The sequence below is a fragment of the Haliotis rubra genome, unplaced genomic scaffold (genome assembly GCF_003918875.1).
Source record: "Haliotis rubra isolate DU_JTF1 unplaced genomic scaffold, ASM391887v1 Scf4, whole genome shotgun sequence".
Classification (NCBI taxonomy): Eukaryota; Metazoa; Mollusca; class Gastropoda; order Lepetellida; family Haliotidae; genus Haliotis; species Haliotis rubra.
In genome coordinates, this window is record NW_025767079.1 from 4,263,623 (window position 1) to 4,278,149 (window position 14,527).

The window sequence follows — 14,527 nt, forward strand, 5'->3', positions numbered from 1 at the left end:
ACGCCCCAATATATTAATTAAGCAACCCCCGATTCTTTTCATATTGCCATGAAACTGAGCAACCATGACCAGAAGTATGTATACTTGAAGGCTTAAACGCCATTGTTTCCTGACATTTTGGAGTAAACAACAACAAAATCATGAAAATTTGCAATTTGCAGACGTCTTTTGGGGAGTCATAGGTGCTTCAGGGCGCCATTTGTACTGAAGGGCTGGCGTCTCACAAGCCTTGTTGCTAAATCCCGATCTTCAACTTGAGACGTCTTTCGGGGTTGACCTGGCCTTTGTCAGTCCTTACCTTTGTTGGTTTGACGGTGTTCTTGAACAAATCGAGGATGTGGTGCATGTCAAGCTGTCGCCCCATAGCCCAATAGTCGTACATTCAAATAATGTCCCATCTTCTTGCTTCTGGTAGTCTACTTCGTGCCATTGTAACAGATATTGGTAAAATCATTAAAATGTTTTGGCTTTTTATACAGTTAGCCGCGTTGATAGTGCTTCTTGAGACAGTCGTGGGTAGTGTGCTTCAACTGCATTTTGGGATGTGTTTTGACGATTGATTTAGCAAAACCCTTAAACAATATTGAAAGGGAATACAGTTCAAAAAACAGTCATCGTTCCAATTCAAGATTTATCATTAGGTTAGTCAGTAACTTAAAATTTGTTGCTTAATTATAGTCCGTTTGACTTCATTTTAGTCCGATGAATTGCTCACTAACACAAAATCTAATAAATGCAACGAAATAAAACTGTGCACAGTCACATGAAATCGGCAGACCAACTCTGATGAATTGTCTCATAATTTTGGACACACGAATAAAAAAGTTGTTTAACAAACGATCATTGTTTTGTTGTCACGTTTCGGTATGTCTTACGAGGGAGGACCACTTGCTGGTAGAACAGCCAGGTGCGCGAGTTGCACGTGTGAAAGTGAAATTTCGCAAGTTCTACTTTTTAATTTGTTCTCTTGGGTCTGAGAAACTGACTGCGTCTCGACTTTAGTGCTTTCTGTATCCGTGCACGTTCTTCTTTATCCGCAGCAATCTACTTTCACGAAGCATCATCAAGTAACCAAAGCACCGTCAGTATCACCGACACTGGTAAATCCCCTAGCATTAACAATCACACGACGACCAGCCACGATGACAACACGGCATCGACGTACCCGACTGCGATGGAGAAGTACACGTCGTGTCGGTTCCAGCTTTGCTATATCCTGGCCATTGCTTTCACGTTAGTGCTGATCGTTCAGAATGGAATGGCCTTTGCTCTCGTCTGCATGACTGGGGGTAACGCGGCGTCCATTCGTCCTCCAACCAGGGGAGATAACTCCACATACGCGTCAAACGCCAGCTCTATTTGGACTAATGGCTCAAAGCACACGTATTCTGAGTTCAACGGAGAAGAAAATGGAACCGTATTCGAGGTAGTGTTATACTAGACAGTCGTTGAGTGAGTGAGTGAGTTTGACGCTGCTGTGACGGCGTATTGATGTGGGTCTTTGGTTATGAATGTTTTGACTAAGAGCCGTAAACTCCGAGCACATCTGGCAATCACTGTGTCCTTGCACAACTAAGGGACGCAACTCTGCACAGAGAAATGGGTCGTCTGCGACGACTTGGCCCTTTAAACTAAATATCTATGGCGCCCGTCAATAATTGTGTATATACAGCGGCACAATATGATGGTTAACATCAATGTTGGGTTTAAAGGGATGGTAATCTTTCTTCATGGAATCAGAGTATTTGTTTTATCAAAGCACCGCGCCAGAGGCTTGAAATCCACCGATGACATATTTCATCCGAAAATTTGTAAATGTAAAAATTACGTAATCATGTATTTAGTGTGAGTGAGAATGCAGAAAACTTTTAATTCGTGTTGCGTACGCATGTACGTTTATTATTAGTGAGTGAGTTGGGTTGTACGCCGCTTTTAGCAATATTCCAGCAATATCACGGCAGGAGTACCAGAAATGGGCTTCACACATTGTACCCATGTCGGGAATCGAACCCGGGCCTTGAGCGTGACGAACAAACGCGTTAACCACTGGGCTACCCCACCACACCCTTTTATTAGTGAGGTCGGATAGTCATTCGTGTGAGGTTATTGTTTGTCAGGCCCTAGACCCGAGTTCCAATTCCCACATGGGTTAGAATAGAAGAAACCCGCTCTTGTGATCCCATCCCTCTCACCCACCCAAACCCATTTCTTGTTAACCCCCGGAATGTTGCTGGAGGGAATTGATGAAATTCTCTCTCAGAAACCCGAGTTCGACTGGGACAGCGAGACCCAAGGCCTGGTCCTCTCATCCGCCTACTACACCGGCATCGTCTCCCCCTTCTTCGGCAGCGCCCTCTCCAGGAGGTTCGGGCCTAAGAACGTCATCTTCATCGGCCTGTTTATTGGGGGGTTGTCGTCGATGTTGGTACCGACGGGGGCCCGTGCTAGCGTCTATGTCGTGGTTGTTCTGAGACTTCTAATGGGCTTCTTCTTGGTGAGTGAGTGAGTTGTGTCTCTTTGAAAAGTATTCCAGTTAAATGAAGGTGTGTCTGTTAAATGAGGGAGGAAATCCCGAAGTGAAGCAGGCCTCAAACGTTTACTACTTTGGAGCAATCCCAATCTTACGCATATGCCATTTAACAATGCTAAGGACCACACATTTGACCAAAGACGACTATTTCGGTCCTCTTTTATTGCTTCATTAATGTTCTATGAATCAGTCTAAGTAAACTTAGGCTCAGTATTATTCGTTACACTGCTATACTGAGTCTAACAAAACCTAGTAGAAGGTCGCGTCAGCTATGACCGTCCAATCAAACGCGAGACGGCCGAACGGATTTAACCAATCAGACAACGACTACTTGTTAGGGTTCTGCGGGACTTACAAAGCGGTTTGGGGAGTTTCTCTTCCCTGGTCGCTGACACTGATCTATCAACAAACGAAAATCCGCATAAAACACAGATATTTGACCTGCAGAAAGTACGCTTATGGGTTTCTAATGACATGGTTGCTATTTGCTTATATTATCGCAAGATGACATCCTTGAATATTGACAACAACGCTATTTTCAGCGACTGTTTACTCATTGAGTGTAATCAGTCGGAAGAGATCGTGCGGAAAATAGCATTCGGAATCGTTCGAGTTTTTGAGGTAAAGGTTCAAACGGTATGTGCGAATGTTAACTTTCGCGATTTGGTAAGCTGTGTTCTGATTGGTCGGTCCAAAAGGTTAGCTGACGCGACCTTCTACTAGGTTTTGTTAGACTCAGTATAGCAGTGTAACGAATAATACTGAGCCTAAGTTTACTTAGACTGTTTTATTAATATAACAGTAACGACTTTCATTGTTGTCTCCACATCAGAATCTAATTGTGCCGGCGACCCAGGACCTGTGGGCATACTGGGCCCCAGTACAAGACAAGGCGCAGCTCCTCGCCTTCACCTTCACAGGTAGTTACTACTGTTATAACGAACTCGAAAGGATCACTAATTACAGTTCGTCACAACCGTAGCTTGTTATATACACATAATGGTCGACATAAGCGCTTCGTTATCAGCATAGTTTACTGTACCTACTCTCATGTAGACAAATAGGTTTCATTGGCGGATCCAGAGGGTGTGCGTGTGCGTGCGTGCGTGTGTGTGCGTGTGTGCGTGCGTGCGTGCGTGCGTGCGTGTGTGTGTGTGTGTGTGTGTGTGTGTGTGTACAGGGGGTTAGACCCCGACCCCGACACTGAAAATGACTTAAGACCACGTTGAAGATTGTTTTGCGTTGGCGGAGCCAATGGTGTGTGTGTGTGTGTGTGTGTGTGTGTGTGTGTGTGTGTGTGTGTGTGTGTGTGTGTGTGTGTGTGTGTGTGTGTGTGTGTGTGTGTGTGTGTGTGTGTGTGTGTGTTTTCAAAAAATAATAAAAATCCTGGATCCGCCCATGGGCTTTCTTTATATTTTGAGGGATTTGTCAATCGAAACAGGTGAGTGTGTATCTGTATAAGCAGTTGTCTTTCATTACTAACGAACCCGTGAAAATCCGGGTTAGAATTGGTCTAACCCAGGCTTTTCGTAAGAGACGACAAACGGGATTGGTTGATCAGGCTCGCGGACTTGGTTGACACATGTCATCGTATCCCAATTTCGTTGATCGATGCTCATGCTGTTGATCACTGGAATGTCTGGTCTTGACTCGATTATCTACAGACCGCCGCCATATAGCTGGAATATTGCTGGGTGCGGCCACAAACGACAAACAAACAAATAAACAACTGATAACGGTACATTCTCCAAACATAGGGCTTTGTTTATCTAGGCAAGTGACCGCCTCCGTGGTGTAGTGGTTAGAGCGTCCGCCCGGAGAGCGGAAGGTCGCGGGTTCGATCCCCGACTGCGTCATACCAAAAACGTTAAATTATGGTACTTGTTGGTCCCTGTGTGGTGTTCGGCATTAATGGGTACAACAAGGCCTGGTTGGCTTGGAGTCAGTATAATGTGTCTGAGTGGGGTATTCATGCTTCACTGCGGCATGGTACTTCAGTGGGCTAGCACTATAAAACCAGCTAAAGTCTGGGCTAGTACAAGCAGGCCCACATACACACGCATGCACGTCGTCATATGAGCGAAATATTCTCAAGCACGACGTTAAACCCAATTTAACGTACATTTGTAATGTTTTGCATGTGTAACAAATCCAATGTTCGTATATTTCCAATGTTTAACCATTGGTTATCTTTATGTATGCACTATAAGATATGTTCTTTATCTAAAACCTTCAAGAATAACTCTTCAAAACTACAGTTACTTACATTACACTACTGAATAGCTTCACCTTAATGCTGTAGTCTTTAAATCAGAAGCTATTTTTTGAAACGCATTTCGGCATCGAAACATGGATTATGACAACTAAATTGTTTCCACTACTTTCGCAGGCTACACGATTGCCAACATCGTCGCATTTGCAGCCTCTGGTTATCTTTGCACAATACCGATTGATAACGGTTGGCCCTTCATCTTCTATGTCTTTGGTAAGTCTCATGTCTATGTGGTAAATTCTCAAATCTACAATATATACTGACAAGAAATTATTCTTTAATGTCTTTTGAGTAGCATATGTGCTGCAAAACTATCGTTTTGGGGTGTTCTAGTTTTGGTTTAGGATGTACGGCTGCGAAGTTTCTCAGAGAATTTACTGAAATTCCGTGATTTGCAGAAACATGTTTTGGTGATGAGCGCGGTTTTTGTGTATTCCAAGGGGGACTGACCGTCTTGTGGTGTGGATTATGGCTATTGACGGCTCATGAAACACCGGAGTCCCACCCGTCAATTTCACAACAGGAGCTGCAGCACATAGCCAGATACAGGCAGGGTGTGGACCCTGGCAAGGTCAGTCTATCCCTTGACAGACAAAAACCCAATCGGACAGAAACTGTGTCCAAATTTTCTTTCACTTACATTTCATTCATCACGCAACAGTAAACGACATTCTTCTTCAGTGACACTCTTCACAATGCATCCTTGATTTCTGCAGGAAGCGGAAATCCCTTGGCGATTCGAATTGTCCGTCACCTTTTCATTCACCCCGTAACTGTAAACGCTGTCATAGACAATACATCCGCGCAGTTCACAATCATTTGTATGTGTCACTCTTCACGATATATCCACCGAGTGTCTTGATTTCAGCAAAAAGCGGAAATCCCTTTCCGATTCAAATTTTCTGTCACTTTTGCATTCTCCCCGTAACAGTAAACGCTGTCATAAACAATACATCCGTGCACTTCAGGGCGTAGATTTTCGAAGCTCTCTTAGCGCTACGATAGTCGTAGGTGCCATACATTGACATTAACTTACGACTATCTTAGCGCTAAGAGAGCTTCGAAATTCTAGGCCCTGAAGTGCACGGATTTGTAAGGTCACTCTTCACGATATATTCGCCGCATGTCTTGATTTCAGCAAAAAGCGGAAATCCCTTGGCGATGTCTTCTGACCAGTCCTCCGGTCTGGGCATTCGTGGTCGTTTCCTTCTGTCATTTCTGGAACTCTAGCCTCCTATTTAGTTATTTACCCACTTACATGAGCACAGTGCTGATGTTTGACGTCGAGCAGGTGAGCAGATACAGTTTCATTGTACAATAGCCCAAGGAGAGTTACCTCCTTTGGGCGAGTGCGAGTGAGTACAGTTTTACGCCACCTTTAGCAATATTCCAGCAATATCATGTCGGGGGACACCGGAAATGGGATTCACACATTGAATCCATGTGGCGAATCGAACCCAGTTCCTTGGCGTCACGAGCGAACGCTTTAACAACTGAGCTACACCACCGGCCCGTTACCTTGTTTGGGGAGAGAGAGCCTCTATTTCTGATTAAAACGTTTGTTTAACTTGGAAACACAACTATAAAAACTGCCGGGCCAAAGAAAGTATTCACAAATGATTGATGATGGCCAAAATTTCTTTTGGCGGTGGTGGGATGGGAGCTGGTTATGATGGTCATCGTCGTGGCGGGATGGGTGATGGGTGAAGGGGAGCGGTTGGGTAGCTTGTGGGAGGTGGTGGGATGGGAGCTGGTTATGATGGTGTTGTCATCGTCGTGGCGGGATGGGTGATGGGTGAAGGGGAGCGGTTGGGTAGCTTGTGGGAGGTGGTGGGATGGGAGCTGGTTATGATGGTGTTGTCAGCGTCGTGGCGGGATGGGTGATGGTGAAGGGGGGAGGTAGGGTAGCCTAGTGGTTAAAGCGTTGGCTCGTCACGCCGAAGACCCGAATTCGATTCCCCACATGGGTACAATGTGTGAAGCCCATTTCTGGTGTCCCCCGCCGTGATATTGCAGGAATATTGCTAAAAGCGGCGTAAAACCCAACTCACTCACTAATGGTGAAGGTGTATTCGGTGTTTTGAACCTTACGTTTGTAGTGCTTGCGACTTTTAGAGCCAACTAATGTTTTGATAACGTTTGTCTGTTTTAGTAACGTCCAATTTCAAAGAAATTACTATTAGCATGCCAACATCCCTCAGCAGTCGGTTCTCATCTGATATTCTTCTAAATCTTGAATAGTATAATTACCAATTGGCCTAACCGCCTCCGTTGTGTAGTGGTTAGAGCGTCCGCCCGGAGAGCGGACGGTCGCGGGTTCGATCCCCGGCCGCGTCATACCAAAAGACGTTAAAATATGGTACTTGTTGGTCCCTGCCTGGCGCTCGGCATTAATGGGTACAACAAGGACTGGTCGGCTCGGACTCCGTATAATGTGTCTGAGTGGGGTATTCATGCTTCACTGCGGCATGGTATCTCAGTGGGATACCACTATAAAACCAGCTTCAGTCTGGGCTAGTACAAGCAGCCGCACATACACATACACACGCATGCACGTCGTCATATGAGCGAAATATTCTCAAGCACGACGTAAACCCAATTTCACCTCACCTCACCAATTGGTCTGTTATCTTGTGCTTAGAACGGCTTGCTCTCGTCGGTACCGTACATCGCAAGGTTCTGTGGACTTTTCACGTGGACATATCTGTCTGGAGCTCTCGGTAAGAGAATCAGCGTCACCAGAGTCCGGAAGATCGTGCAGACGACAGGTAGGTGAAGCTGCTGCTGCGAAAACAGGGGTGAATTAAAGGACACAGTCAGATCACGACTATGTAGCACAATACATAACAGAGCTACGGATAACATTTTGGGTCATTGAGTTATGTACTCACTTGTGTTCATCTCAGTTGGGTATCCTAATTTCCCTTTGAGGTACCAAATAAATTGTACTCACCTCACTCAAACTCAATTGGGTATTTTGCCATTTTCCATTAATTTTGAAAATATAATAAAGTTTAAATGTTAGTGTTTGCTATTTATATTTGATCTGTAATATGAAAAACGATAAGAAAGACTGCAAGTTGCCAAGTAAATGTCCTGAAATAGAACCTCTCAGTACACCCCAGTTATATTTTATCTATCCACCGGTACGCAAGCTAAGATTTGACAGTTTTGAGTGTACGCATGTAAGATCACATTTATTGAGTATTTACAAACATTCAAGCGTACTTGTACGCAATAGACTTAATTGAAATTAAGTTTTAACATAAATATTTGCGTAATTTACTCAGATACGCAACTTATCTGTACCTCTGATACATAGGTCACGAGGGGCGGTGGGGTAGCCTAGTGGTTAAACTGATGGCTCGTCACCTGAAGACCCGGGTTCGATTCCACACATGAGTACAATATGTGAAGCCCGCAGTGATATTGCTGGAGCCTTGCTAAAAGCGGACTAAAACATACTCACTCACTCACACTGGTCACGATACATATCGCGATACACTTATTCGCGTAAAATGGGGTGGAATCTTTGTGAACATGACTTAAAAAGAGCAGATTCTAAATGAAAAGCCAGATGAAGAGGCATGGTCGTCGAGGCTGTTTTTATTGATAAAGGCTGAGTACAATTCATTTTGAGATATATGACTCATAGGAAGGGGGGTCATTTAAACGAGCAGTAGGTATATTTTAGCAAATTTATTTTCTTGTACCGACATCGTGTTGTTGTTTAGAAACTCACGATGCATGAATTAATAAAACTATAGTTAATACCTAATGTTGCTTTTTTTTATCAGGGCACATACCATTATTATCAAGGGTACAGCTTAAATATACCTTATGCAACCAACCATAAAATGTGTTGTTTTAAGCAGTCTGTCTTTTGGGAAGATACCGTTTGAAGAGGCGTACAACCGTAGAATGGGCTTTTCGCTGATGCAGGGTGTCGCTTCCTTGCTAAAAAAATCATTCAGTATTCGGAAACGTGTTTCCTTTCAGTTTTAGGAATTGATGGTCACGTATCCAATGACGTAGATCGATGGTCATGGTGTCCTTCAATGGATTGTCCTGTCCAGATTATTTACAGACCGCTGACAAACTGTGGACAATTGCCGCGTCTAACTACAAACACTGAAACCAGATGATTATTATAGATTGGTTGATTGGTTGGTTATATAACGCCGCATTCAGGTTTGTAAATAATCGAGTCCTTACCAGACAATCCAGTGATCAACGGCATGAGCATCATTCTGCGCAATTGGGATACGATGAGTGAGTGGGTGAGTTTAGTTTTACGCTGCACTCAGCAATATTCCAGCTATATGGCGAAGGTCACTGTACTTGTATGTATTCAGGGTTTCTGGCAGCGGCACTGCTGACCGTCGGAATCATCAACACCCCGGTGTCACAGAGAACAGTCCACGTCGTGCTGATTGCAGGGGTGACGTCCTGCCAGTGCTGCACCGTCGCCGGGGCCCTTGTCACAACGCTAGACATGGCTCCTCAGTAAGTAGAGGTAGCCTTGGTGAAGGTTTGGGATGGTTAGATTGGCTTGTGATGGGTGGTGGTCGATGTCGTCGTGGCGGGTGGATTGGCTTATGACGGGTGGTGGTTGTCGTTGTCGTTGCCGGATGGGTGGTGGTGAAGGTTGTGGGGTGGGTGGATTGGGGGACGACGGGTGGTGGTCGTCTTGGCGGGATGGGTGGTGGTGCAGGTTGTGGGGTAGGTTGATTGGCGAGAGGATGGGTGGTGGTTGTCGTCGTCTTTGCGGGATGGGTGGTTGTGCAGGTTGTGGGGTGGGTGGATTGGCGAGAGGACGGGTGGTGGTTGTCGTCGTCTTTGCGGGATGGGTGGTTGTGCAGGTTGTGGGATGGGTGGATTGGTGAGAGGACGGGTGGTGGTTGTCGTCTTTGCGGGATGGGTGGTGGAGAAGGTTGTGGGGTGGGTGGATTGGCGAGAGGACGGGTGGTGGTTGTCGTCGTCTTTGCGGGATGGGTGGTGGAGAAGGTTGTGGGGTGGATAGATTGGCGGGATGACGGGGGGTGGTGGTCTTTGCGGGATGGGTGGTTGTGAAGGTTGTGGCGTCGGTGGGTTGGCGGGACGACGGGTGGTCGTCGTCGTGACGGGATGGGTGGTGGAGAAGGTTGTGGGGTGGGTAGATTGCCGGGATGACGGGGGATGGTCGATGTCGTCGTGGCGGGTGGATTTGTGGGACGACGTACGGGTGGTCGTCGTCGTCATCATTGCGGCATGGGTCCTTTTGGGCGACTTTTGTGTGACAGTTCTCGGTTCAAAAGATGACAGTAAAACCTCACTAATCTGGACATAGTTAATCCGGAACCTCTATACTCCGAAAGACGCCCGCAAGAAATGCTCATGCATATTCAAAGAGGACACTTTTTCCTTTTAGATAAACGGCCCCGTTTCTCAAAGCTATCGTAGCCCTAGGACTATCGTAAGTCTATGTTACAGTATAGGAGGTACGACAGCCGTATCGGAATGATAGTTTTGCGAAACGGGGTCCTGATCTCATATTTGCCAGTTTTATCAGGTCAAAAGACGCGATTAGACAAATGTTGGGATGATTTTACAATGGGTGCTGTATGATGTTAACAAACACTCATTCGACTGTCAATGCATTGGGTCATTTTGTGTGTGCGTGCGTGCGTCCTTGCTTGCTTGCTTGTGTTCATGTGTGAGTGTGAGTGTGATTGGAAGTGATGATTGTTTGAGATGATGTTGGGCGGAAGTGATGCGGACAGTATAGGATGGGATGGAATGGACTGATGCTGTACATAGTTACGCCCCTTAGCTGCAGCAGGAGCAACTGATCCGTGGGCCAATGTCAGCGATCTCTGCTTTCGAGTTACGACAACGCCATATTTGCTAGTTTCTTGCTACGCCATACTCATGATGTTATATGACTGAGGCTCTAATCAGCGTGACGTCAAACACATCTCACTTATTCACTAAATGTATTCTGAACATTTGTTTATCTTATCGAAGGTTTGCGTCAGTAATTACAGCACTTGGAACAGCGGGGTCGGTGGTGGCACAGATGTTGTCCCCGTTGAGTACGTCTTACATCATCGTCGACGTGAGTGAATTCTGTATCCTTTCCAGGCTGTCATAAAGGGTGACATATATTGCCATCCGCAACGAATTCTTCTAACTCGCCACAATTGTTTTTTAAATACTTGGATAATTTGGAGTCGACAAGACTGTGCTATTATTCATTTTATTATTATTATTATGTGTATTTTATCCAAGCTCTGATTGTATAGAACGTGACATGGGAATTGGACAATCAAATACGTCTTTATGTATGTCGATATATCTGAAGAACCTTGTGGGAACTTCATATCATTCAACAAAAGATGCATCCATAGAATGGCTAATAAAATGCGGCCTGCTCAAAGAATATCATGAAATTTATATATTTTCTTTGAAAAGTGAGTGAGTGTGATTTTACACCGCTTTTAGCAATATCCCACCAATATCACCAGAAAATGGGACACCAGAAATTGGCTTCGCGCATTGTACCAATGTGGGGATTTCCCCAGCGCGACGAGTGAACACTTTAACCGCTAGGCTTCCCAACCAGCCCTTCCTTAATGAAATACACAATCATTCATTCTTCATGAATTCATTCTTGTCTTTCAGAGGACCCGGGAGCAATGGAACATCGCCTTCTACCTCACCGTCGGCATCTACCTATTTGCCACCACCGTGTTTCTTATTTTCGGAAATGGCGAGTTACAGTCATGGGCAGATAACTCTCGTACTGTCAAGACTGAGGAACCAAATAAAGGTTACCTGAACAGCGCTTACAGCAGTGATACTGCACCACAGAGTGGACCCAAGGAGGAGAAAGACGTTGGTCCAGAAAGGACAATGACACACTCTTGACAACAATTTTCCCATGTAGATTCTGTTCATCCTCATCTCATCTCCATTTTTCGAGATATGGGTTCCACCCTCTGCATGATAATGCATTTACAAAAATTGTCTTACTTTCTTCAATAAAGGAAGTGTTTTCTTCATCAATCCTGAAGGGTTAATGCATTTTCAACAAATTTTGGCAAACTTTGTTTGGCACATTCACAATTCTGGTATATGTTTGCGTATTGGCTGATTGCTTTAGCTAATGGACTGAAAAGAAAAAAATAAATCAAACGTTGACTGTCATTTGTTGTTACTGGGATGTGCACCATGCGATGAAAACAGAGAAACTGAGACATACGTACAAGACAAAAGCATCCTTTAGCTTATTATCATATCAGCACAGGCGAAATGGTATGTTGCTATCTACTCGTGGTGTGACGATTCATCGATACGCATCGATCCGTGGGCCGCCGATACAGTGAATTGATACAAAGTTTTACATTGTTGTATATCCCGATCTGATACTTGAAATGGGCCTCAATACATCGATGTTCAACTTTGAATATTGCCGAATCGCGATATCTGTCAAGACAAAAAGACTTACTTTTGTTTGATGATTAATATGCATATTTAGTTTCCCTTCATAAGTAACGTTTTCTCGAAAATTCTTGCGTCAAGAACTGTGTCAGACATAGCGCTCGCATGTTATTAACATCCACAAAGCTCGTGTACAAACATAATTATCCCGTTTCAGAAAGAACGCTGGCGGAATTTGACGACATACTTTAAAATGGTTGTGTTTTGATCTTAAGGTGTTTTTATAGTTGGTGTTAGAATTAAAGATTTTAGTATCGTGATACGTATCGTATCGCCACCCTTGCATCGGGATTCGTATCGTATCGCAGCTTAAGTGCGCAATACTTTGGCAATATATCGTCGTGACTGAAATATTAGTACTGGATGTATTCTAATACCGATAACGGGGCGGTGGGGTAGCCTAGTGGTTAAAGCGTTGGCTCGTAACGCCGAAGACCCGGGTTCGAATCCCCACATGGGTACAATGTGTTAAGCCCATTTCTGGTGTTCCCCCCGCCGTGATGTAGCTGGAATATTGCTAAAAGCGGCGTAAAACCAAACTCAGTCAGTCAGTCAGTCAACTACGATAACGCACCAAGTATGCTATGGACATACCACCACAATACTGGGTTAATGGTACCGCTTACACTGCGAACAAGCTATGGCCATATAACAACACTATGAATCGCCAACACCAGGAAATACATTCACAGAGCCCTACTGTCAGTGGTTAACATTGTGTTGGATAGATAATGAAAAAATATATATTTACCAATATTATTTACCAATATCAAAGATATATTTATCCTCCAAGTCCACATATAGTCGCTCAGGTACACAATAAATTGGGTGCAATTTCACTTTAATTTATATTTTATTATATCATAAAGTCACACAGGTACACAACTCTATTTTTGTACAATAAATTGGGTGCAATTTCACTTTTAATTTATATTTTTTATTATATCATAAGGTCATACTGGTATTGAGCTAGGTCAGTTGCCAAAGAAACGCAGTGAAATGTCCCATGAAACACACACTGCCCAATAATTTGAGGAAAGTTGATTCGTTTTAAATACTAAGCGTTCCTGAAGAATATTACCTGGGAGATTTGATAAGGCTGGTGTGATGAAACTATTTCACTGACTTACTGAGTGCTGTGTACGAGTGGATCTGGGGATCCTGGCGATATTTTTCAGGGGTGATCTTAAACCACCATTAATAAAGAGGAAGTTGTGAGCTAGGGGTGGGAATATTGAAGTAAATTCTTTACGCCAAGCTTTCTTGACAAGACGATGAATAACAAACCGAAACAGGCTCATTAACCAATTCAGACAATGACCTACTTTTCAGCCGATCCGAATTTTCTCGTTTGAAAGTGGAAAGAGACACTACAAAGAAATATAGTTACACTGAATTCCAATTCCTTGTTTCATAATTCGAAAGTTTAAACAAAATCGTATTTTTATATTTTATGTCGAGGTTAAGGCAGCATGTCGTTAACTGAGACGTCACAGACTACCCCATGTTTGAAGATGTCGTACAATGCGTAGTGTTGCAATATACAAGTGATTAGATGTATCAAATAATACTGATTAATATTTATATATCCAGTTGAATGAGTTGGTCTCAAAATTCTGGACTGGTTATTGTACTAAGTTGCGCAATAGGACGGAACCCAGTCAGCAGGAAACGAGACTGTTGTGTAATCAATGTTTTGACTTGAGACGGAGTTACAGTACGTATACCTGGATATCAAACGTATTTACATTTGGGGCGGTGAGGTAACAGGGTTTTATTCCCCATATGTGTACAATGTATAAAGCTCATTTCTGGTGATCCCACCAAAATATTGTTGGAATATTTCTAAAAGTGGCGTAAAACATACCCCTTCGTTTGCATGAGAACAACGATTGCCCGTGTGATGTGAAACATGATTTCTAACGTCAAAATTAAAAGCCAGTGAACCTCACGCCTCGATTATCCGCAGAAACCATTCGGCATATACAGACAAAATATCGGCGACAACAATACAAATGATTTCATGAAACTCAGGGGTGGCATAGGTGTTTGCAAAAAGGAAAATGGGTTCGGCCCTATCGTTAGCAGCTTGACTTTACAGGGGTTTTTTTCTAAAAAAGATTCCACATGTAGCCAGAAACCCTTCATGTCACTGATGACTGGCCCGACTGGCTATTGAAATTTCATGGGGGTCATTTGGTAAATATATCACTCACTCCGACTTGTTAAGTTATAATACACTT

General features: G+C 43.9%; 1 protein-coding gene across 1 annotated transcript; it reads left to right on the forward strand.

Moving 5' to 3' along the window:
• The first annotated feature begins 2,224 nt into the window (after positions 1-2,224).
• On the forward strand, positions 2,225-11,973 carry LOC124287099 (uncharacterized transporter slc-17.2-like). The gene is made up of 9 exons (XM_046723579.1): positions 2,225-2,494; positions 3,363-3,450; positions 4,920-5,015; positions 5,201-5,373; positions 5,941-6,093; positions 7,444-7,570; positions 9,158-9,308; positions 10,809-10,899; positions 11,466-11,973. The coding sequence occupies exons 1-9, from the start codon at positions 2,225-2,227 to the stop codon at positions 11,709-11,711; spliced, it is 1,395 nt and encodes a 464-aa protein (XP_046579535.1). The 3' UTR covers positions 11,712-11,973.
• The last annotated feature ends 2,554 nt before the right edge of the window (positions 11,974-14,527 follow it).